Consider the following 25,171-nt stretch of genomic DNA (forward strand, 5'->3'; position numbering starts at 1 on the left):
TTGATTAATATGCACGCCGAAAAAAATATGCGCTGCTTACGCTTGCAGTGTGAAACCGCAGTAAGTGTGAGGTGACATGAGGGTGAGTAATTAAGGACAAATTTCATTTTTGGGTGAACTAAAACCCTTTAATAATGAAATATAAATTTGTTTTCAATATAATGCCTTTCCGACGCTGGTATATACTTTTTTTTTTTTTTTTTTTTTTTTTTTAATCATTTGACCTTTTGTTGTCATATTTATGATATCTTATAATGTAATGTATCTTACATTGCATTCTAAAATATTATCATAAATATCAACAAAATTTCAAATGATTAAAAAGGTAAATAAGGCAAAACAAGCGATACATAAATGACAGAACAGGGGAAAAGTTAACTTTAAGCAAGAATGTGTATTACAATGTCTTTTTCTTCCAGGAAAACAGCAGAAAAATATTAATGGCTAATCTTGCTCTAGGGGCATTGAAAGCTTTGATGTAAAATAAGAGCTATTGACAATAGAAAAAGGGAAGAATCCTTTGATACATCTCACCTCAGCTTCCTTTTTCAACGGAAAAAATATGTCTACAGGCTGCGTGTTGCTGGGATTTTACTACAGTTAAAGTCACCATGAAATCAAAATTGACCATTCTTATTTTTTGATGAAATATTAGTGTTTATTATAAATGATTTATCTGTGCACATTTTTTTTTTTTTTTAATTCATGTGCCCTCGTAATCTTTAATCAAAATAAGTTCCCCTGCCCCTTGCAGTGACTTTTCTTCTCTTCTCTGATGACATGTTTACTGGCGCAAAGGTGGGACAACCTGTCACTCACATCCACCAATAGCAAACCACAACAATCCAACTATCCAAATAATTCCCCATGGACAAAATCATGTCCCGCCCTACATTTTTTTTTTTTTTTTTTTCTTGTTCGAGAAGCTGCTTCACTCGGATATACATCACACAGCGAAGAAAAGACTATCGCAACTTCCATTTTATAACAACTTTAAAATGTATTCTTATTCATGATTTTAAGCGGCATCCCTAAAACTCCTTAACTGTGGTAAAACCGGTGTAACATACCACCCTAAGGGTGGCCGTCACACTACACTTTTCCTTCCATTAACTTCCATTCATACACATGCAAATGTAGGAGACCGGAAATACAAGCTCATGTGAAAGTTTCGCATTTCACCTCATGATCGATGCGTCACAGAGTAACCTCTTAGCTGCAGATTGTATATTTTTACTTTTTGGATTTATTATTTTAGTTAAATTGATGTTTTTAAAAGAGGCACCACAGAGCGTGATGTCATGTCATTCGTTACCGTGTCTGAGGAAATTTTGCATACTTAAAGTATAGTGTGACTGCCCTTGATGTTGCGTAATTAATTAATTAATTATAGTTAATCTTAATTTTAGTTAACTGTAAATAAAATTGGTAACACTTTAAAATAAAATCTCATTTATTAGCATTAATGTATTAACTAACATGAACTAACTGAGCAATATATTACTACAGCATTTATTAAACTTTATTAATTTTAATTAATAAAAATGTTCATGTTAGTTCACAGTGCATTAACTAATCTTAACACAACTTTTGATTTTAATAGTTTATTAGTAAATGTTGAGATTAACATTAAGATTAATAAATGCTGTAGAAATATTGTTCATTGTTAGTTCATGTTAACTAATGTTAATATTAACAAACCTTATTGTAAAATGTTACCATAAAATTGTTAATAATAATCAAAATATGCAGTTTTTCTTCAAATAAATATAGTTAATTAGCCCAACTGGAAGCCGTTTACAGTTGCTGTCACAGGTGTGCAAATATATATTTTACATTGGCGTCTCATGCGGCTGATCCAATCTGAGTTGGTTTTATAAATAGTGAGTAACTAAACTAAATAGCGATTTCAAATAAACTTTGACGGCCAAGGCAATGGAACATATCTGTGCTTCATTCTGCAGTAATAATGGCTGCCTTTCAGCTGATGATGAAACCTTGTCTGAGTTTAAATTGTTTTCTTTGCCTCCCTGTTACAGAGCTGATTTGGTTTAAATGACTAAAAAAAACAAAAACACCAAGTGCATGCATGCATTTCACATCTGCTAAGAACAGACCCAAAGGTGTGTACCGTTCCAAGCTAGTTCCACAGCATTTCCCCCTTCAGGCCCCTCTGATTTGCATAGGGCAGTTCTGTTTTACAGGTGCCAGGTGACAGTTTAAGACAAACTGGAAGCTTTCCAGGCTGAAGTTGAGTGAAAACAAACACCACAGGAGGAGCAGCGATCTTCTCGCCCTCACCTCAACTGGACTTTGAGCTTTGCCTGTTAATTCTGTTAGCTTCATAACCTTCTTCCTTGAATTCAGGCACACTCATACTCCGTCACACCCTCAGTTTTTCCCCCTCATCTGGTGCAGAACAATTACTAATCAGGAGCTGCTGGAACACCTGCCTTGCAATATAATTCTGGTCATCTGTACACCTACAAAAACTTTATTGTAAAGATAAAGTCTTTCGGAATTAAAGGCTATTCAAGTTATTGATTACCACATGAAACAGATAAGACATCAGGTACACCAGCCATTACATTTTGTGTTTGCAACAGTCCAAAACTCTTCTTGCAGAACTATGCCTGGTGTGTGTTTACATATGTGGGTGTATTTCTGATTGGACCTCTTTGCTTTCTGCTGGCAATTATCTTGATATGTAGCAATTGATTCCCTTTGTATTTAAGAAATGAGTCAATGCAGGCTGATGGTAGAGCTGCAGATTTGCATATAAATACAAGTTTTTTTTTATGGGAAACAATGACAAGGAATCCAAGCCTGCGAGTTCTTGTTCATTTTTTTTTTTTTTCCTGTTTAGAACACATATTGTTCAAAAATTTATTTATTTATTTTTAGCAACAGGGGCCCAAAAACTTTATATATATATAATATATATATATATATATATATATATATATATATAAAATTAACACACACACACACACACACATACATATATACATTATATGTATGTGTGTGTGTGTGTATATATATATATATATATATATATATATATATATATATATATATAATATGTATGTACACACACATATATTTTATAATTAATGTTTTCATTTTATATTTTCTAAATTTTTTTTTATATATATATATATATATATATATATATATATATATAATTGTATATTTTTTTAGAAACTATTAATTATAAAACCTTGTTCACTGTTATAACGACAATATATACAATTATTTTTTAAAACTTACAAAAGAATTGAAAGTCAGGGAAAATATAAATTCATTAGTCAAAGTGTCAAAACCCTCTAAAATCATTTGTTTGATATTTGTTTACTAATGCAGTGAGATTGTATTGTTTTATTTTTGCATAAAAAGGCAGTTTTTTTAGAAAAGTCCTCTATAGTTATAACAAGCCCCAACTACAGTTTGTGTGTGCATTTATTTATTGGTCGAAATAGCAAAGCTCCCATTCTTAATGCCTGCTTTTTGTTGTGCTGACTGTAAGCTTTCATCTTTTTTCAGTAGCTCTTCCACAGCTTCCACTCACACATTTACATGCTTTCGCTTTGGGCCAGAGCCAAATAAAATACTTCATAAATGTGCCTCTGTTGAAAGCTCTCCTCCAGGTGCTGGAGACGCTGCACAACGCTAATGGTACACAGGCACTCCTCATGAAACGGCTCAGTGCCGTCTTCAACAGACCAGCCCTTAGTTTCATAACATCTGACATCTGATTAAAACGATGGTTTTAACTCTTGGCAGGTGACAGAAGCGGGTGTATTAAAAGGGCCGTCCAAACAAACAAGCACGGCGTCAAACAGCCTGCAGTCTTGCCGCGCATTTGCTTAACTATCTTTCACTTTAAAGTGTCTGTTTGAGGCTGAGGTCTACCCACAGTCACGTCTCAGGATGAGATAAATCTAGAGAAAATAAACACTTCATGTGAATCCTGATCTGTTGTTTCTATTCTGGATCATTGTGGAAAACAGGGCTAGTAACCGCTGTTTGGCCATGAGACGTGTATCAAGGGCGCACTGCCTGTTCTGTAATGCGATATCTGTTGTGCTCGTGAGGTTTCCTTTTCGTAACTGTTTCGCTGTCACGGTAAACAACCACAGGTTAACATGGCTAAATGGTTTTATACATACTTCAGAGAATGTAACATTTGTGCACATCCACATACACACATGCGCTTAGATAGGTGTTGGTGCTAGGACTAGGCGATATATGTCAATATTTTGAGCCTTTTGACAATATTTAGTATATTTCTGTTTGTTTAATTATTTGCTCTGAAATGTCTCAAAAGGTGTTTCATTAATTCATTTTTTTAGAGAATTTTCATTTAAACTAGACTGTTGTTATACAGCTATAAAATTTAGTTAAAAATAATCAAACCATTTAGCCAAATTGCTTTGCATTACATGAACATAGAGAATAATTATATTAAATTAATTTTGTTTATATGCACTGATATACATGGTTTCCATGGACCTGATAATATCAGGCAATTTCAAATTAGGCTTGATTTCCAAGCCTAAAAAAAAAACCATGCAAATTAATAAAATCTTAAAAGATAATGCGAACATCATGCAAATGTATAAAGTCAGCATTATTATTATTACTTTATTTATTTATTTTTCTTTGCTCAGTACTACATTTTTTCTTTGGGTTGGAAGTATTTGTTTGGCTTGTGAGTGTGATCTCCATAAAATAATTTTTAAATATCTTTATCCAGATGTAAATATAGAAAATCCAACAAAAAAATCAAGGTAATTTAATAATATTTATAATGTATTATATATATATATATATATAAGTATTTTAATTAATGTATTTTTACCAAATATTTAATAAAAATAATAATAAATAAAAATGGTGTGCAATTTTTTTGGAAAATTGTGACGCAAGCTAATCAGTTTATAAATTATTCATTTAACTCTAACGGCATTTTTAATTTTGATTCAGTAAACACTCTCATACTTGCGAATCATGACAAGGAATGATTACAAAACTAGTCTAATGATAGTTTTTAGGAAGCTTAATAAACTAATAAAAAGAAAATTCAGTACACATAGTGTTTCTTAATATTATATCATCAACAAAATTGTTGCAAATGTTGTGAAATATCCAATATATCGCCCAGCCCTATTTAGTGCTGTGATTTAGTGGCTTGTAGACTCTCCTTTGTGGTGAAGGCGTTTCTTCAATAGAGTAGCTTCCCCTGTATCCTCAAATACCTGCTTGCCGAAGTTCCCTGTCTGAGCCCTTTAGGATGCATATCAGCGGGTGCATGAATGTATTTATTTCTGTGTACAGTGCATATTATTTGACCTACGTTCATGTGTGTGTCCACAGGAGTTGATTCCTCTCATTCTGTGTACGGCCTGTCTGCATCCCGAGCCCAAAGAAAGAGACCAGCTACTGCACATCCTCTTTAATCTTATCAAGAGACCTGATGATGAGCAGAGGTGTGTGCGCATTTGGGCATCTGCGCATGTGTAAACTGACCAATGTCGGTTTTGTTTCGAGTCTGTTAACATTCTGCTGTAATGTTCCTCTTCAGGCAGATGATTCTGACCGGGTGTGTGGCATTCGCTCGCCATGTGGGTCCCACTCGGGTGGAAGCCGAACTCCTGCCGCAGTGCTGGGAACAGGTTAGTTCCTGTACTCGTATACACACTCACGACATTAAAAACTTGCCACCTGTTAAAGGGATTATGGCATGGATTTTTTTTTTTTTTATATGTTCCTTATAATGTTCACTTATAATGTTAATAAAACAAATATATATGTGGAAAAACAATTATTTTCAACCCTTTGTCTGAAATGATCCGTTTTTAAGGGGCGGCCCCTTTTAAGGCTTATCAGAAAACTGCCTCTGTTATAATTAGATAATGTCATTGCACAGGAAACAGTGAAGTGTTAGTGTTTTGAAAACATTATCCATATAAAACCGCCGTAGACAAAGTATTATGAGATAATTTACTTACAGTTTGTGGCGCAGCTGCTGTCCAGTTGGTTGCTTCATCTTTCAACGAAAGTTTCTTTGCAAACTCTCCATTACACTTGTGCCTCGTTTACAAAACAAAGTGCTCCGAACAAACATATAATCCTCTGACGCAATCTGGGATGCCATTAAAATAAACCATCCACTTGTTTCCGATTTTGGGATCCTTCTGAAGTATAGAGATGTAAACAAGCTGTTTAAACTCTTTCATTTGTCCTGTTGTCAACAGTCTCAAGTGTGTGAAGTATGTCAGAAACTGAACGCGCATCTGTATACAGTATCCAGCGGGGACAGCGTCAGTCATTATAATAACTATTCGTCGATGTCTTGCTCTGGTGGCAGTCATATGCAAATGTATTTGCCAGGGTGACGTCACAGATCCTGAAATATCAAAAAACGAGCAGTTTTGGGGGCTTGATTAAATGCTTTGTTTATAATGAGGAGGAAGTTTTAAGCTATGAAACTTGCAAGATGCTTTAATGGTACAAAGGCTCTTATATGTCAAAAAATCAAGGCAAATTTGATTTCTCATGTCATGACCCCTTTAAAGAAAGACAAGCAGGATTTTCTATTTAATTGTGTAGGCGTACTCTGTGTTACAAGATATGAGATTTCACATATGTGACCCGTGCTGGCAAAATGAGTCGGAATGCGCACGGGCTTAATTACAAGCTACAGGCAAAACAAGTCAAAAATGTTGATTTTGGTCAAAATTGAGGTTTTCACAAAAATGAGTTCATTAAACCCTCATCTAGCGATCTAAATGCTTCATATAGCAATAAAACATCTAAAAGTATCTTTATTTGTATGTTTTCTGAGAGGAGTACCTTTCCTTTGTCCATAAAAAATGCCGTTTTTCTCTGCTCGCTTCACCACTCGCGCTTCCCCTCAGCAACTTCCTCATTAGCCCAAGTTTTGTTTCTTTTTAAAGCATAGCATTCCAGCTTTGTCAATATTCATAGCGAACAAATCGATTTTACTCACGCTGACTGACAGATCCGAAGCGTGCGCACAGACGCCTCAGACAGCGCACGATAACGATATACACATATAAACACAAGTATACAGTACTTCAAAATATTGAAGTAAAATATTGAAAAAAAAAAAAAAGTTGAATATATATATATTTTTCTATAGATATTTGGTTTTGATGAGGTGTGTGCCAAATTAGTTGTTATTAACATGGATTTGTTAATAACACCTAATTTGTTTTGGAACCTTCAGAAAACTTTAAATCAATTTTTTTCCAAAATTGACTTTGCTGACTCTATCGACTTCTAACAGGTGTAGCTCAGTCATTTTTTGTTGGATTCCAAAAAATCATAAAAATAAACAATAACATCATTTTTGAAAATTTGCTCATTGCGACTCATTTTGCCAGCACAGGTCACATATAAATACCTATTCACTTCAGCATCTTGGCCACACTGATGTAAGACAGTTTGAGCGATGGTAATAGTTTTCACATGTGAGGTTAGCCAATCATTTGTATATAGAAGGTGCAGTGGCAAAATAAGCTACTGTTTATTTCAGAGAGGGTCAGAGAAAATGTGAAAATGGTTTTACTAAAGTTGAAAAAGGACTAGTAGGAGTAGTTTAGTATATGGTCCCTTTAAACTGCATAAAGTGGTCGCTCTTAAATATTTTTAGCATTTTTAGCTTTTAGACTAGATTATTTGAATATTTTTGGTATGGAATTTTTGAATCTATTTAAAATAGAAGTTCCTCCTTTGTCTCTCATGTCAAGTCCATTTGACTGTTAAACATATTCACTAGGACTGTAATTTTTATGATACTGCCAGAATGTATCACCGAATGTATTTAAAAATTTTTTGTCATGTTAGGTTGAAATGTTTTATATAATAATTTAAATTTTATGGATTGTGATATTGACATTGTGTTAAATAGCCCCAATGCTAACATGGCGTTAAACATAATAATAAACAAACAAACGATGGAATCTTTGAATCTATTTAGAATGGAATATTTATAATGGAAAATTTGAACCTTTTTAGAATGGAATCATTTAAAGTTAAGAATTAAATATTTAGTCGTATTTTTTTTTTATATATATATATATATATATATATATATATATATATATATATATATATATATATATATATATATATATATAAATCTTTTTTATCTTCTTTTTTTATAAATCTTTATTAATCTTTCAAATTAATTTTTTTTTAGTCTTTTAAGAATTTAGTAATTAGATTTCTGGAGGAAAAAAAACAGGAATTGAAAATTTATTGGAGTTTAATGGATATCTAAAAAGATTGAAATATTAATCTTTTTAGATATCCATTAAACGTGGTGGAGAGAGCAGTTGGTTTTAGAATGGAATCTTTATAGTGGAATATTTGACCATTTTTAGAATGTTTTTTTTTTTTTTTTTTTTTTTTTTTTTTTTTAGAAATAAATATTTAGTGAATTTTCAAATATTTTATATTTGAATCTTTTAAATGCAATCTTTTAGTCTTTTAAGACTTAAGCTGTTAGATTTCTGTGGGGGAAAATATAGTAATTGAATATTTATTGAATTTTTAAATGTTTCAACCTTTCATGACTTGGTACACATCCTCATGTTTACTGTTAGTTTTAAGTAAACTCTCTCAAAAGTACAGTACATTCACAACTCCCCACATGGAAACCTATTTCCGCTGAGGAAAGAACCTAAACAATTTCAGTGTTTAACACTGAAAAATATGAGCTAATGTGGTTTACAAAGGGTACGGGTGGGTATGCAGACCTGCGGTCAGAGCTGGAACTGACGCTGCTGTGTTGTGTCTTGCTCTCTTTGTGTATGTCTGTGTTGCATGTGTGTTTCTCTCGCTCAGATCAACCACAAGTATCCAGAGAGAAGACTTCTGGTGGCGGAAGCATGTGGAGCCCTGGGCCCTTATTTACCCGTAAGAGACTCTGTTCCTCTAAATATAAAAGCTGTCTAATTGGGACGCATTAATCATGTCCACCTTTCAACAATGTCACAGTTAGTGATCGCTAAACTCTAGATGTAGTCAAGCAAGAGCATGTTGAAATAATCAAATAATAATTATCAAATAATCAAACTGACGAATATCAGCACAGTGCAAGCTCTGTTTACATTTATGTTCACTTTGATCACATGTGTGTGTTGCTATGGAGGAATGCTGTTTGTTTACAGTGGCTGTACATCATAGAGTTACAGTTGGAACGCTCAGCAGGCTGTTCGTTTAGTGCTATGAAACACTGGCTCGCATATATCAGGACTGATTTGGCTCAAACGGTGCTCTGATTGTTGGCGTTGTGCCTTTTTTGCCTTTGAATGCTCCTGTTTATCATGGAGTATCTGATGCTTACTTACTCCCTCATGAGTAGAAACACTTAATGATTTAACTAAACATAGCAGTTTACATAAAAAGATGTTGTGCTAGGATTCAAAACTGGCATGGCATACAAATATGTGTGTGTGTCTGCAGAAGGAGATCCGAAGCTCCCTGGTTCTGTCCATGCTTCAGCAAATGTTGGCGGAAGATAAAGCAGATATGGTCCGAGAAGCTGTGGTGAAAAGTTTAGGCATTATAATGGGCTACATCGACGATCCAGACAAATACACCCAGGTGTGTGCTACTTTTGCGTTCCAGCATAATTCAGTGGGTTTTTTTTAAGTTTTTACAGTAATTTTACCAGTATTTTCTTGTGTATGTGCGCTGTATTTTGTATATGGCTGTGAACAGGGCTTTGAGCTGATGCTGTTGTCTCTGGGTGACCCGTCGGAGAGGGTGGTCAGTGCCACCCACCAAGTGTTCATTCCTGCCTTCGCTGCCTGGTGCACAGAACTGGGCAACTTACAGTCCCAGCTCATCCCCTCCCTCCTCACGCGCATTGAGAAACTGCTCAAGGTGAAAATCAGCACACACACTCACACAAAATTACATCCTTTAAGGACCGCCGGCGCTGTTCCACATTGTTTCTTTAACATGTTTACACTTGGCCTGTTTTAAATGTTTTTAAAAATCTTTTTTTTTTTCCAGAATGGAATCTTTCAATCTTTTTAGAATTGAATATTTAGATTTGAATCTTTGAATCTTTTTCATTTAATCTTTACAGTAGAATCTTTCGAATTTTTTTTTTTAAATTAATATTTAAACTTAGATGATCAAATCTTTTATATTTGACACTTTTAAATTACATTTTTTGATTTTTTGATTTTTTTATTATTATTTAGAATAGAATCATGTGAAGATTTTATAATTGATTATTTAGAATCTAATTTTTAATTCTGTTATATTTGAATCTTAAGGAATGAAGTCTTTCAATCTTTTTTGAATTGCCGATTTAGCATAAAATTTATTTCGAATATATATATATATATATATACATATATATATATATATATATATATATATATTTTTTTTTTTTTACCATTCAAAAGTTTAGGGTCAGTAAGATTTTTAATACTTTTAATTAGCAAGAATATTAAATTGATCAAAAGTGACAGTACATTGTTACAAATAGTTTGTTTTAAATAAATGCTGTTCTTTTGAACTTTCTATTCATCAATGAATCCTGAAAAAAAAAAATGTATCATAGTTTCCACAATAATATTAAGCAGCACAACTGTTTTCAACATTGATAATGAAAATGTTTATTGAGCGTCAAATCAGCATATTAAAATGATTTCCGAGGGATCATGTGACACTGAAGACTGGTGTAATGGCTGCTGAAAATTTAGCTTTGCCATCACAGGAATAAATTACACTTTAAAATATACTAAAATATGTACTAAAATAGTAAGTTATTTTAAATTGTAATAATATTTAACAATATTACTGCTTTTACAATAAATGCAGCCATAGTGATCATAAGAGACATCAAAAAAATGTATTAACCCCAAACTTTTCAATGGTATTGTACATTTGAATCATTAGAATTGAGTCTTGTAATATTTTTGTAGTTCAGTCATTAGAATCAAATATTCTTTCTACAATTGACTCTTAAAGGCACAAAATGTAAGACTTTTGGGTTAAAATATCCAAAAACCACTAGAACAGTGTTATGTATTTTGATGACTTGTGTACTTAAATTATCCCAAATGTTTCCAAGAATGTTTAAATCCAGAGAATTAAGCAATTTTAACCAGGACACCGACCGTGTCAGTGCGTCGCCTATCAATGACATCATACCCGCGTTACTCTTGATTTGCAGTTTTATTTTGTAGAAACCATGGAAACATCAAATCCATAATATATTAATCTTTAATATATTACGTGTTTTATTAGACAGGTAAGCAACTGTTTGGATACATTAATCGACAGAAAACTATTCATTGTCATATAGCTCAACACAGTAAGTCTTATTGTTTAAATCTCATTTTCTTGATTTACAGCGAGTACCATGTTTTACCATGCCTAATATCCATCTAGCTTACTGCAGTGTGTAACAAGTGTCTCATAGTAGCCACCGAGCGAACACACAGAGTAGCATTATTACAACTTTCAACGCACAAATGTTTCTAATATTATAAAACAGAGCTGCGTTACCCCACATATGCATGACCGGAAGAAGCATAAGCGGTCATCTGCAGCATAATAAAAGCTGCTCTCGAACCATGTGTCGACTCGCGCTCATCTCTCATTAGCAATCGCTCCAGCGGCCTCGTTCTAGCTCCAACAGCTTTCAGCCACACCCTGCTTCATACTACAGTAATGTTAGCAACTCTTTAATACATTAGCTCATCCATGAATATGATTTCTGCCCGAGTCCACCAGCTGTAGACGTGAAGACAACTCCTCCCATGATTCCGCGAAATCAAGGCGTCATCAAGCTACACCTTTGTTTTGAATAAGCGACCTCTAGCGGCAAAAAATTACATATTGTGCCTCTAAGAATCAAGTCTTCAAATATTTAAAACTTCAAGATTTGGCCAGGTTGTGCAGTTCTTCTGGGGATGTTTAAAGAAATTTTGTCCCCACAAAGTTAGCCAAATGTGTACAGCACTACAAACATGCTCTTTTAGCTCCCTTCAGTTATTTAATTCCTAAATTCCTCTCTCTCTCTCTCTCTCTCTCTCTCTCTCTCTCTCTCTCTCTCTCTCTCTCTCTCCCTCTCCCTCTCCCTCTCCCTCTCCCTCTCTCTCTCCCTCTCCCTCTCCCTCTCCCTCCCTCCAGCAGGGTGAATATGGTCTAGATGAACACAAGCTACATATGTATCTGTCAGCGCTTCAGTCCCTCATCCCGTCTCTGTTTGCGGTGCTGCTTCAGAACGCCCCCTTCACCAGCCGAGCCAACCTACAGGGCGACGTGCCTCCTATCGAGGGTGAGGGTCGGCCAACGTCAACATGCGCACACACGCGTTTTTCACTAACATTCTCAGTCAGGCCACGTTTAGCGATGCAGACCTGGCGCCTGACTCAGTGTAACTGTAGGGTTCCTGCCATGTTGAGGTTGCTCTCTGGTTTTGGGCTCACTATCAAAGTGCTCTTTCATTTACGCGCTGCGGCCGTGTCAGATGATTTGTGCAGTTATGCTTTTTTTGGTGTATTCCTGGTTTTAAAGTCTGCTTCTGTGTGTGTGTGTGTTTGTGTGCATGTGACCCTGCAGTGACCCGATTCCCGCGGCCAGCCTCCCCGTTGCAGGACGTGGCCACCATCGTGGGCAGCCGAGAGCAGTTGGCAGTTCTGCTGCAGTTATATGATCATCAGCTCCAGCATGAAGGAACTACAGGATGGGACAGTCTGCTCTGGGTGGTCAACCAGTTGTGAGTGGATGTCTTATTCACACTCTTACCCCTTTTGACCACTGGTTTTTGGCCTTTTTTGACATTTTTATTGAAGGTGGAGACAGGAACTTGGGTCACCCACTCATGTCAGAGCATGTGCACTTCCACCATGCCACACCTCAGACGTTCTAGAGAGTTAAACTGCATGCATATGTGTTCATAAAAACAGTTTTCTTTGATCTTTTGCTATACTGTTAGTATTCATAATCCAAAGCTTATTATTCGTGCCACCCAGATCATTTATAAGTGAATAATAAGGGTCAGAAAGTGTCAAATGACTCCAGACTCATATGTTTTTGTAAATGGCTGAAGATCATATGTCAGAGTCCAATATCTCCTAGTTCTCTTTAATTTTTTAGTTAATTCTTATGAAAAGGTTTTTAATTAAGTAGGGCCATATTTAGTTAAAGGGTTAGTTCACCCAAAAATGAAAATAATGTCATTTATTACTCACCCTCATGTCGTTCCACACCCATAAGACCTTCATTCATCTTCGGAACACAAATTAAGATATTTTTGATTAAATCCGATGGCTCAGTGAGGCCTGCATTCACAGCAATGACATTTCCTCTCTCAAGATCCATAAAGGTACTAAAAACATATTTAAAACAGTTCAAAGAAATGCCATTGAGCCATCGGATTTCATCAAAAATATCTTAATTTGTGTTCTGAAGATGAACGAAGATCTTACGGGTGTAGAACGACATGAGGGTGAGTAATAAATGACATTATTTTTATTTTTGGGTGAACTAACCCTTTAAAGTTTTATCAAAGATAAACTTTAAAACCCTTTTAAAAAATCTGTTGTTTTGTTATATAAAAATATTTTTTGATACATATAGATGCATGTACATATACAAGCTTGCTGGCATGCAAACTTATAAACAAACAAACTTTAGAACAGAGGTCAGTAACATATTGAAATCCTGAAGGTATAGTAGAACAGCATGTTTAATCCAGATGGATATTTAAAACTAAATTTAGAGTAGCTTTGGCTGTAAAAATAAAATGCTACTAAAGTGTATTATATTGTCCCTTTCATTTAAGGTACAATGTATTTGAAATCCTTCTAGTTTTTGGTAACATAGTAAGGTTTAATTTGTTAACATCAGTTAACTAACTACAATAGTTAAAGGGGACCTATTATGCCCCTTTTCACATGATGTAATATGAGTTTCTGGTGTGCCCAGAATGTGTCTGTGAAGTTTCAGCTTAAAATACCCCGCAGATGATTTATTATAGCTTGTCAAATTTGCCCCTATTTGGGTGTGAGCAAAAACTTGCCATTTTTCTGTGTGTCCCTTTAAATGCAAATGAGCTGCTGCTCCCAGCCCGCTTTCCAGAATAGGGCGGAGCTTTAACAGCTTGCGCTTCGGTTGCTCAAAAACAACAAAGCCTTACATTGTTCAAAACGGAGTCGGACACTGATGGAGAGACTCAGGAAGAACTTTTAGAGTGCAACTGGATGTTTCTGAATGATTAGTGGATAAATTTATGTAGTTGCTGTGGAGTTGACGGCACATGCTAGTCAATGAGTTGAATCGTGTTAATCTTTTGTGCAAATCCAGCATTCAATTGACCCTCGTTTGGGAAGCAGTCCGGCATAAAATGATGGCATGGCAACAACACTCTACTACAACAACTCTTCCTCTTCTCTAAAGCAGCCCAACATGGCCTCACCCCCTTTGTTGCGTGTTCCCGGGGGCAGGGTTTATGTAAATTATGGGGTTTGTGATGTCACCAACCCGGGAAGAAGCTTGTTGTAGTCCCTACCAGCCGTTTGTTGTAGTCCTTAAAAAGCGATATCTGTAAAAGAAAATATCTCCCTTTGCATTGAACTTTGAGCTTTTGTAACTTTGCAGATGTTGTTTATGCTCTAACAGCAACATTACACATGAACTAAAGTTAAAAAAGTGAAATCATAATCAGAGACCCCTTTAACTTACAATGAACAATACTTCTACAGCATTTATTTTTCTTAATGATAATATTAACATTTACTAACATTATTCAAGTCAAAAGTTGTATCTGTTCAAATTAATGCACTGTGAACTGACATGAACATGAACATTTTTATTTACTAACATTAACAAAGGTTAATAAAAGCTGTAAAAAATATAATTCATGTTAGTTAATGCATTAACTGATGTTAATGAATGAAACCTTATTGTAAAGTGTTATTTTATACAGCTTAGTTCACATGTTGCATACAAATGGCCTACTTCACTTACATTTGAACTGGACCTAATTCTGGTTTCTCTCCACAGTTTACCACAGCTAATAGAGATTGTAGGACGTATCAACGTCACCTCATCCACCTGTGTGCACGAGTTCTCCAGGTTCTTTTGGAGATTATGTCGAACATTTGGGAAAATCTTTACCAACACCAAGGTAGGACAGGTCATGTTTTCCATACAATAATCTCCTTTTTCTTCATTTGGAAAAGTGAAGTAGCTAAATAGAGTTTGTGCTGCAAATAGTCTGGCACAGTTACACAGTTCAGCAGTTCCAGTTTAATTTAGGTGTTGTTTTCCCCTCATTTTTGAAGGTAAAACCTCAATTCCAAGAAATCCTGCGGCTATCTGAGGAGAATGTGGGTGAGTGACTGTTGAGTTAACCAAGAATAACACCCCTGCTGACAGAGGAGGGACTGGGAACAGAACACACACTCTTAGTTTCTATATCTTTTTCCCAAGCTGGAGACTTGTGTGTCAAAAATGTGTTTTTACTCTTCATGGGATTTGAAAATGGAGCTTTTTCTTTCATTCTTTGAATGTTTGTTGAGTTAAATCAAGTCTATGGTTAAGTGTCTGCCAACAAAACTGGGCATGTTGTATTAATTTTAATGGTTTGAGTCTTTCTGAAGTATTACCAGATGAATTCAATTAACACTTATGTCTAATCTAACTGAATATGGAACTGAGTGTTCAGTTATATACGTTTAGAGATTGTAACAAGGGTTGTATCCTGCAGATGCCACCACAGGAAATGGCATCCTTACCAAGGCTACGGTGCCGATCTATGCAACCGGAGTCCTGACATGCTACAATCAGGTAGGAGTGTCACAGTATGCCTGGTATATGATGTCATAATTCAGGAAAGCCTCTCTCTAATGAAGTTGCTTGTTTCAGGAGGAGGACCGTAAACTCTTGGTGGGCTTTCTTGAGGATGTCATGACCACCCTATCTCTCTCCCATGCTCCTCTTGACAGTCTAAAGGCTTCATTTGTAGAGCTGGGGTGAGTGTCCATCAGCAATTTTAATTCCACAGCCAGGATGTCTTTCTGCATGAGCTCATGTGAAGCTGTAATTCCTTTAAGATGATGTAAAATGACTTGCTCACAAGAGTCATGGCCCCACTATTGAAAAAAACTCAGTTTTTGTGCACGAAAACTTAATTCATTCATTTGAAAGGAGTAGTTCACACAAACGTTAGTTGTCAACATTTACTCACCCCAATGCTATTTCAAACCCATATGATTTTATTTCTTCCATGGAACACAAAAAGTGCTGTTTAATTGTAACCAGGAGCTGTCAAGCTCCAAAAGGACCCAAAAAAAAAAAAAAAACACACGCACACCATAAAAGTAGTATATATATATATATATTGTATATTTTTGTATATATAATTGTATTTTATTATTTCATAGATTTTAAATTATTATTAAAAATTATTACAAATAAAATTTGCAATAATAGCTGGACATTGTACAGTTATTATAATTACACAAGAAGTTCCCAAGAGCTTTTACAGGAAAATGATGGTATTCATTGCCAAACATTACGCATAATCGCAAGTCATTCTTGCAGTTTCAACAAAGCTTCATCTTTATTATCCAGTTACATAATATTAAAGGGTTAGTTCACTTCAGAATTAAAATGTCCTGATAATTTACTCACCCCCATGTCATCCAAGATGTTTATGTCTTTCTTTCTTCAGTCGAAAAGAAATTAAGATTTTTGAGGAAAACATTCCAGGATTTTTCTTCATATAGTGGACTTCAACAGGGACCAATGGGTTAAAGGTTCAAATTGCAGTTTCAATGCAGCTTCAAATGCTCTACTCGATCGAATCCAGCCGAGGAACTAGGGTCTTATCTAGCGAAACAGTCTGGCATTTTCAAAAAAAAAAAAAATTATATACTTTTAACCACAAATGCTCGTCTTGCACTACTCTGTAATGCGCCACACATTACGTAATCACGTAGGAAAGGTCACACGTGACGTAGGCGGAAGTATTGATCCAGTGTCTACGAAGTGAACATGCAAAGACTAGGCCAAATGGCCTTTACAAAAAAAGGTAAAACAACGATGTCAGACAATTTTGAAGTTGGAGGAGAAAATGAGATTGAGTTTTTTGCCCTACCGCAATATTTCCACCTATCTTTCTAACATGATTACATATTATTATTTTTTTAACCAATTGTTTCACTAGATAAGACCCTTATTTCTCGGCTGGGATCATGTAGAGCCCTTTGAAGCTGCACTGAAACTGCAGTTTGGACCTTCAACCCGTTGAACCCCACTGAAGTCCACTATATGGAGAAACATCCTGGAATATTTTTCTCAAAAATCTTAATTTCTTTTCGACTGAAGAAAGAAAGATAAACATCTTGGATGACATGGGGGTGATCCTTTAAAAATTTAAGTTAATATTAAAATACTGACATTTAAAGGGTTGGCAAGCAGTTATCAACCAAATGATATAAAAAACCAAATGTTTACATTTGCAAGGCATAAAAACTTACTGCTGATACAGTATGTAAAGTGACAGTGTCATGAACTTGCCCAAAACACTCACACACCGGATCCAGGCCAGTGGGCCATCCTGCCCTGTATAAACCAACAATAATGGTTTAAGCAGTTTAGCACAAAAATAACATGTCCCAATATGTTACACTCCCATATCCTTTCCACTGTCACCAGATGATGTAATGCACCAGACATTTCATGCTAATGGCAATCTAACTGACTAGAAGATCAGGTTTAGTAGGATCATCAACTGTCATTTGGTGATTACCTACTGAAACCGTTACTTCTTGTCTCCAGGGCAAACCCAGCGTATCATGAGCTTCTTCTGACGGTGCTTTGGTATGGAGTGGTCCATACATCTGCGCTGGTACGCTGCACCGCTGCACGCATGTTCGAGGTAAGCCCTTCGTCCAGTTCAATTCATGTTTATTTAGCCATACAATTAATAGATACTTCCAAAGTTTATATTTAAAGACATTTACCTTCTTCCAGGCCAGTCTAATGATTAGTTTTATCACCTAATGCTTTGTTTTTAATTCAAATTTGCTGTAATATCATGTATTTAAAATGTTGATGGTTGGTGTGAGGTGGTAAATATGTATTTCAGACCTCTCCACACTCCCTCTAGGGCCCCCTTGTGCCTTGTCATCCCTGTTACCTGTCAAATCACTGAATGTTTACCTGTTTTTGAAGTTGTTGCAGCTTTAAAGCATCCGTACGTCTTTTGCACCACAACACGCTTGCTATTGCCATACAAAAATTATGTAACAAACCCCCACATTTCACACCCCCCACCCCGTGTAAGTCCGTAATGAAGTTCGAGGAGTTTTAATAAACTCTTCTATCTGAGAAACCCCCTTCTCCTCATCTGTGGTCGTAGCTTTAGTTAAATTTGCCTGGCCTTTTTAGTCCTTATTTATTATTTAATTCATCTGTGTAGCGCCTTCTTTGGGCTTCTGTCATGTTTTTCGTTGTATGTCTGCGCTGTTTTTTTAGTTTGTTACCGTTGTTTCTTTTTTGTGTTCTTTTGTTTCTCTCTCTCTTTCTCTCTGCGGTGTTCCATGACACTGTGCTCGCTCTTTCCATGCATCCTGTGTGACATCACCCCTGCTCTGACCAATCAGCTGTTGGTGAAGGGGGTGAATGAAACTCTAGTAGCTCAGAGAGTTGTTCCAGCACTTATCACTCTCTCCAGTGATCCTGAAATGTAAGTCTCTTGCCTCCTTCATCCATGCACCTCCCTCCGCCTTGGTTCTCTCAGGAGGCCACACCTCTATTAGCCTCGGCCCTCGCCTACCTGTGATGGGCAGAGCCAAGATTTATGGGTTTTAAATAATTTATGTTGGGATGTCAGGATCCCTGACATCTCAACATAAATTCAGGATGATAGCACATAGAAAGGTTTCATTATTATTTAATGAAATGTACGGGTCATATTTCACAATAAATCTGGAATTATATTTTACCTACCTAAAACAAACATAGTTTTTTTTTTTTTTGCACTAGTCTTATAATTTCCATTGCAATGAACCACATTTTCCATATATATATATATATATATATATATATATATATATATATATATAAAATTTAAAAAAAAATCTTATTTTTTTATAGAAAATAATTTTTTATTGTTATTTATTTTTTATCTTTTTTATTCTTTTATTTTGAGGTTGGAATATGGCCCAGACATAAATATTTATTCATGAAAATAAAAATGATACATGTAATTTATATTTTACACATATCAAAATAACTCTCTATATGTGTCTTTTTTTTTTTTTATTATTATTAATAATTTATTATTAATTTATTTGCATTTTAATAATAACCAACAGAGGGATAAATGTGATTAATTTTTATGAAAATAATGCCATTATGCAAATAAATCTAAAAAATACACTTAATTTTCTTAATGCAAAAAAAAATCTTTTTTTTATTCTTTATTTTCAGATAGAAATATGGCCCAGACATACATGTTTATTTTTAAATAAACCATTACTAACCATGAAATTGCTATTTATTGCTAATGTCATGTTAGTGTGAAGGTGTATATCGCTCTCCTGATGAAACCAAGGCTTGAGAGACCGTGCTTATTTTGTTTGTCTCACATGCTCGATGTACTAACATCCTTCATTCAGGCTTCACTAACCACGGCACGCTTGGAAAAGCTACCTGCTTTTCACAATTCATTCATCTTTTCAGTCAACCCATCTGTCCATCCATGTAGCCCGTGGCATGTTTGGCTGCCAGTCACTCTCTCCCAAGGCCCCTAGTACCACAGTCTTCTCTACCACCCCCCCTCCCTGCTAGGTTCTTGGCCATTTGTGTTTGACCCCCCCGTCTCTCTTTTGCATCTGACTGGTTTGCAGCTGGTTCTTCGAGGCATGAGCGAAGCCTTAATTGACAAGCGAGTAGCTCCGGCCCTTATTACCTTGTGCAGTGGTCCTGAATTGTGAGTTAACCGCAGCTATGAGACATTTTAAAAACCAAATATCTTGTCTCCTCTCCGCATTCTCTTAGTTGGATATTTTTTATTTATTTATTTATTTTTTTTTTTCTGGGGGGTTTTAGTGGGTTTGGATGTTTGTTGTCTGTGTTTCAGTTTTGGTTTTCATACTGACATGGGAATGATCATGTGACATTAATCATCTTGCTTACCACATATTCCATCAAGTGATTGGCATCTCATTGGTTCTGTTCCATTTGTGCATCTTTTATCATTTTATTGGGGAAATAAATGGTTTCTTTTGGATGTATAGTGACGGATTTTCTGTTTTCAGCTCAGTGAGGATATCAACAATACCTGCCTTTGGAACAATTATGGAAACTGTAACGCAAAAAGAGGTACAAGTCATCCATATTACAGATTATTTGTCTTTTTTTTTTAAATATATTTAAGTCACTATATTATCAAAAAATAGATATATTTAGTTAATATTTCATGGTTAACACTTTACAATAAGGTTCCATTTGTTAACATTAGTTAACTACTTTAGTTAATGTGAACTAACAATGAAAAATACTTCTAAAGCATTTCTTAATCTTAGTTGTTAGATTTTAATAATGTATCAGTAAATGTTCAGTAAATGTTTTTATTAACTAATGTTAACTAATGGGACCTTATAAAGTGTACAATTTATGTAATATTAAAAAATAATTAATTAAATCCCAATACACTTATTTACAGCAAAATGTTTTATATATATATATATATATATATATATATACACAGTCAAACCAAGATTTATTCAGACACCTTAAACATTTTATTCATTAAAACAGTTTATTCACTATAGTTTAAAAAAATGGTAATAAAATATGACAAGATCTCAGAGTTAAACTGTGTCAGGAAAAAAAAAAAAAAAAAAAGCTTAATTATGTCAGATAACACTTAAGCAAAACATGGTCAGGTCAAAGTGAATAATTTTTGGTTCCACATTTTTATTAATTTTACTGGTAGTCCACTGTATGAAGAATTTTTGGGTATAATATGTCAGATTACTTTATTTTGCTATCCTCACTTACATAAATATATATGTGTGTATGAATAGGCATTATAGTTTACAAACTGTATAGAGAAGCCATACAGATGTATTTAATGTTTTTGTGTGTAATATGTGTGTTTGTTTATTAGCTGCTAGAGAGAGTGAAAATGCAGCTGGCCTCTTTTCTGGAAGACCCCCAGTACCAGGACCAGCATTCTTTGCACATGGAAATTATCAAGACGTTTGGGAGAGTAGGACCCAACGCAGAGCCGCGCTTCAGAGATGAATGTGAGTGTCTTCACTATATATTCACTAAAGAAAAAATTTCATGGCACTTATGTAAAGGTTTTCACTATTTGCACAGAGAAAAAACACAATAGCGTGTTGTAATGTGATGAAAACAGTACTGTCATGGTTCTGTGACTGTGTTTGCCTCTGAGTGTTTGGCAGAAGTATTTTGTGATGGTTTTTTTTTTTCATGCTCTGTTCTCTGTTTTTTTTTTTTTTCCACAGTTGTTCTTCCTCATTTGCACAAACTGGCTCTGTGCAACAACCAGCAGACGGTGGAGAGTAAAAGAATTGACATTGCCACTCAACTGTTTGAGGCGTACAGCGCCTTATCCTGCTGTTGTATCCTTTATAGTCATATTAGAGAGAGATCATTTCCAAGTTAGATTTAAAATTCTGTCTGTTTAGAAGTACTTTTGACTGCTAATCACCTTTCATCTCACCATAGCATGGTTTTGACTATTAGCATGAAGTCTGGTCCACTTTGCAGGTAATTCTAGTCTCAAAAAGTGCTGTGCTGACACAATCATACATTAATGTATTGTGACGATTTTTTCACACAAAATCGATACTTCAGGTATTTTTTATAACTTTTTTTTTTTTCGTGTGTGTGTTCTTATTTTCTACAATTCAACTAATAAAAAGCAGTTTGTCTGAATTAGCATAAATTCTGAATCTGTTTCTCAACTGTTTCCATCCACCTACTTATATGCAAATTTGTGGTTATCTCGTTAAAAAAAACGGATGGAAACACCAAGATGCGCATAATTATAAAAATACATGTAAATTCTAAAAAACAAATGCACAATTGAGCCAGTTTTTTTTATCTGATGATAAGACATGCGCATAAACTATGATGAAAACACATTCACTGAATAAATCCCTCGATGCGCAACAAAAAACTAACGTGACTTTGCTTCAGCAGAGGATGTGATTGGATAACTGGACTAACCAGCGGACCAATTTTATTGCACAGCGTCTCAAACATTGTTTTAGTTATTCTAAAATGCTTGAGCCAAAGTCTGTCATCAAAGTGGTTAGGTGTAATTACCTTCCAGAAGTGTCCCACACGATTGCATTCCCAAAAAGCAGACATCCAAATGCAAGATAACACGGCAGCATTTATTGCATTTCATCAGCGCGATCTGAGGCTCAAGTCATTTATGAAGAGCCACAGTTTCTTCCCCGATTGCAGCAACTTCCATTTTTATTACCAGTTTTTTGTACCAATTTCCAGAAAGTGATTATTTTGTTATCTTTAACACTTGGAATAGAAACAGTGCTTTATTCGCTAATGTTTTATGCAATATTCCAATTTTGCACACAAGTTTATTTTGCAGCTTTGGATGGAAACATGCTGTAGCTAATCTGGTAAGAGCCGCTTCTTTGACAAGATGTATTAAATCCAGTGTCTGGTTATTCCTCAAAAACAATTATTATAGTAACGTAGTGTCTTGTAAACACTGCTTTATGTCCTGATACAGTGATTTAAAAACCTGATATTTACGTAAAACACAGCCAATCAAATTGTAGCTTGCCATTTTGCTAAACCCTTGCTATTTTGAGGGAAAGTATACATTAGACAGTCTATGAACACTCTGTGGGAAATTGTTTGGCTGACTATTTGATTCTTGTTTTTTTTTTAACAAATCAATCAAGGTTTTTATTTTTTGTGCTCCTCAGTAATGCCTAGCGGTTTGCATTTCTAAAATTTCCAGAAGCTGATTTTTCTCTAAGAGGGAACATTTTGATTATAAATTGAAAACAGATAGACAGTGGAATTGGACTGTACACCTCCACTGCTGATGTTTGGGAGCAGAAGCCATTTTTCTCTGGTTTCTGTACTGATTTTGTGGCATATGGCAGCCTGCACAGTATAACCACAGTTTTACCTCCAGTTTCAACTTAATAACAGATACTGAACACACAATCTGTGTGGCCACTTTCTTTGGTGTTTTAGAGTTTTTGAGCGATGGTCAACTATTTAAACTGGACATGAGTCTCCATAGCTGGATTTGCATTCTCACTCTCTTTTTTTTTTCTTCTTTTTTTTTTTCTTTTTTCCCCATCTTTTTTTTTCTTGAGAGCTTCAATGTTGCGAAAATGTTTGCATATCCCGCTGGCAGGGAAAGAAAGAAAATAAACCTCAGCCATTTTTGTACACTAAATTGCAGGGTGGATGGCAGAATTTGTCGTTAAACGTTCTGTGATGTTGTTCGTTTGAGCGAAGAGGGCCTAGCCCAGCCCTTTGGTCAGGATTCCCAGCATACATGCCTTTGCAGATGCTCCTTTGTATTGTTCTGCCCCCATCTTTCTCCGTTTCATTTTATTTTTGTCCGCTGTGCCACGGTTGAGACCCCCCTGTAGCAGTGGCTTGCCCCCCAGGCAGTTTGCAACATGATCAATATGAGGTTGAGTCTGAATCAGTGGACTGTATACTGGTGTGTATGCACTGTAAAAGAGCAAGTCATTATGGGTAGCTGTTAGGGGTGTAACAGTGCAGATTTCTCACGGTTCAGTTTATATCAAGTTTTGTGGTGGTCATGGTTGCGGTTTGGTCAAGATTAGGGGTGCACCGTTCATGAAGCTTTAAGCAGATACTGATAACTGATATTTTAAAGGAATAGTTCAGCCAAAAATGAAAATTCTGTCATTTACTCACCCTCAAGTTGTTCCAAACCCGTATGAATTTCTTTCTTCTGCTGAACACAAAAAGAAGATATTTTGAAGAATATGAGTAACCAAACAGTCGATGGGCCCCCCCCCGAAAAAAAATGGAAATCGGTGGGTCCATCAACTGTTTGGTTACCGACATTCTTCAAAATAATTTTTTTTGTGTTCAGCAGAAGAATTTTTCATACAGGTTTAAAACAACTTGAGGGTGAATAAATGAAAATATTTTCATTTTTGGGTGAACTCTGTTGTTTAATTCATTGTTCATTCACTTGGAGTTTTAGTACAGCAATTCAGCTGAATTACCACAGACACTCTTGAAAATGAAGAGTTATACACGTTTTGTTATTATTAAATTATAGTTTATATAATATATTGGCATATGTGATTTAATTGTCATGTATTCATAATGATTAATTGGTATATTCATGTAATTAATTAAACTTTCATAGCATAACAGCCCTAATTGCAGGTTTATTATAGTTTTAAATTATTTTATTTATTTTTTTTATTTTATTTTAACTTTTTTTCACCCTGTGACTTAGTTTTAGTGTAGTTTTTTCAGTATTTTATAGTTTTATTTAATTTTTATTTTAGTTTTAGTATTTTTGTGCTGTTGTGTATAAAAAAATAAATAAATAAAAAAGATCAATTTTAGCAATTTTTGGTTTTAGTTACGGTTTTAATTTATTTTCATGTCCAATTTTTCATATATTATATTATATTATAACCATAGTTATTATTATTAAATTATAGTTTATATAATATATTGGTATATGTGATTTAATTGTCATGTATTCAAAATAATTAATTAATTAGTATATCATGTAATTAATTAAACTTTCTTTGAATAACAGCCCTAACTGCAGGTTTATTATAGTTTTAAATTATTTTTTATTTTATTTTAACTTCACTTTGTGACTTAGTTTAATGTAGTTTTTCAGTATTTTATAGTTTTATTTAATTTTTGTGCTGTTGTATATCAAAAAATTTAATTAATTTGAGCAATTTTTGTTTTTAGTTATGGTTTTTAATTTATTTTATTTTCATGTCCAAATTTCCTTTATATTATATTATATAGAAATTATTTTTGACAACAAATAATAATTGTTAATAATCATAGGATGAACAGAGTTTTCAAGTATGCGTACTGAACCGTGGAAAGGGAAGATGTG

General features: G+C 34.8%; 1 protein-coding gene across 9 annotated transcripts in view; it reads left to right on the top strand.

The window, feature by feature from the left end:
* The window catches only part of relch (RAB11 binding and LisH domain, coiled-coil and HEAT repeat containing), a 57,101-nt gene that overhangs the window by 26,578 nt on the left and 5,352 nt on the right, over positions 1-25,171 (top strand). For 4 of the 9 annotated variants that reach the window (XM_051881906.1, XM_051881900.1, XM_051881903.1 and 1 more), the window contains 16 exons: positions 5,377-5,489; positions 5,585-5,675; positions 8,875-8,946; positions 9,496-9,636; positions 9,754-9,918; positions 12,187-12,334; positions 12,619-12,775; positions 15,064-15,187; positions 15,345-15,393; positions 15,770-15,849; positions 15,928-16,034; positions 17,845-17,944; positions 18,672-18,754; positions 20,331-20,394; positions 21,185-21,323; positions 21,549-21,665. In XM_051881906.1, the coding sequence (XP_051737866.1) occupies positions 5,377-5,489; positions 5,585-5,675; positions 8,875-8,946; positions 9,496-9,636; positions 9,754-9,918; positions 12,187-12,334; positions 12,619-12,775; positions 15,064-15,187; positions 15,345-15,393; positions 15,770-15,849; positions 15,928-16,034; positions 17,845-17,944; positions 18,672-18,754; positions 20,331-20,394; positions 21,185-21,323; positions 21,549-21,665 (1,750 nt within the window). Of the gene's footprint in view, positions 1-5,376; positions 5,490-5,584; positions 5,676-8,874; positions 8,947-9,495; positions 9,637-9,753; positions 9,919-12,186; positions 12,335-12,618; positions 12,776-15,063; positions 15,188-15,344; positions 15,394-15,769; positions 15,850-15,927; positions 16,035-17,844; positions 17,945-18,671; positions 18,755-19,752; positions 19,891-19,919; positions 20,003-20,330; positions 20,395-21,184; positions 21,324-21,548; positions 21,666-25,171 lie in introns of those variants that run through there. The other 5 variants (XM_051881901.1, XM_051881904.1, XM_051881902.1 and 2 more) reach the window with 4 other exon arrangements.

The sequence above is a fragment of the Ctenopharyngodon idella genome, chromosome 23, assembly GCF_019924925.1.
Source record: "Ctenopharyngodon idella isolate HZGC_01 chromosome 23, HZGC01, whole genome shotgun sequence".
Classification (NCBI taxonomy): domain Eukaryota; kingdom Metazoa; phylum Chordata; class Actinopteri; order Cypriniformes; family Xenocyprididae; genus Ctenopharyngodon; species Ctenopharyngodon idella.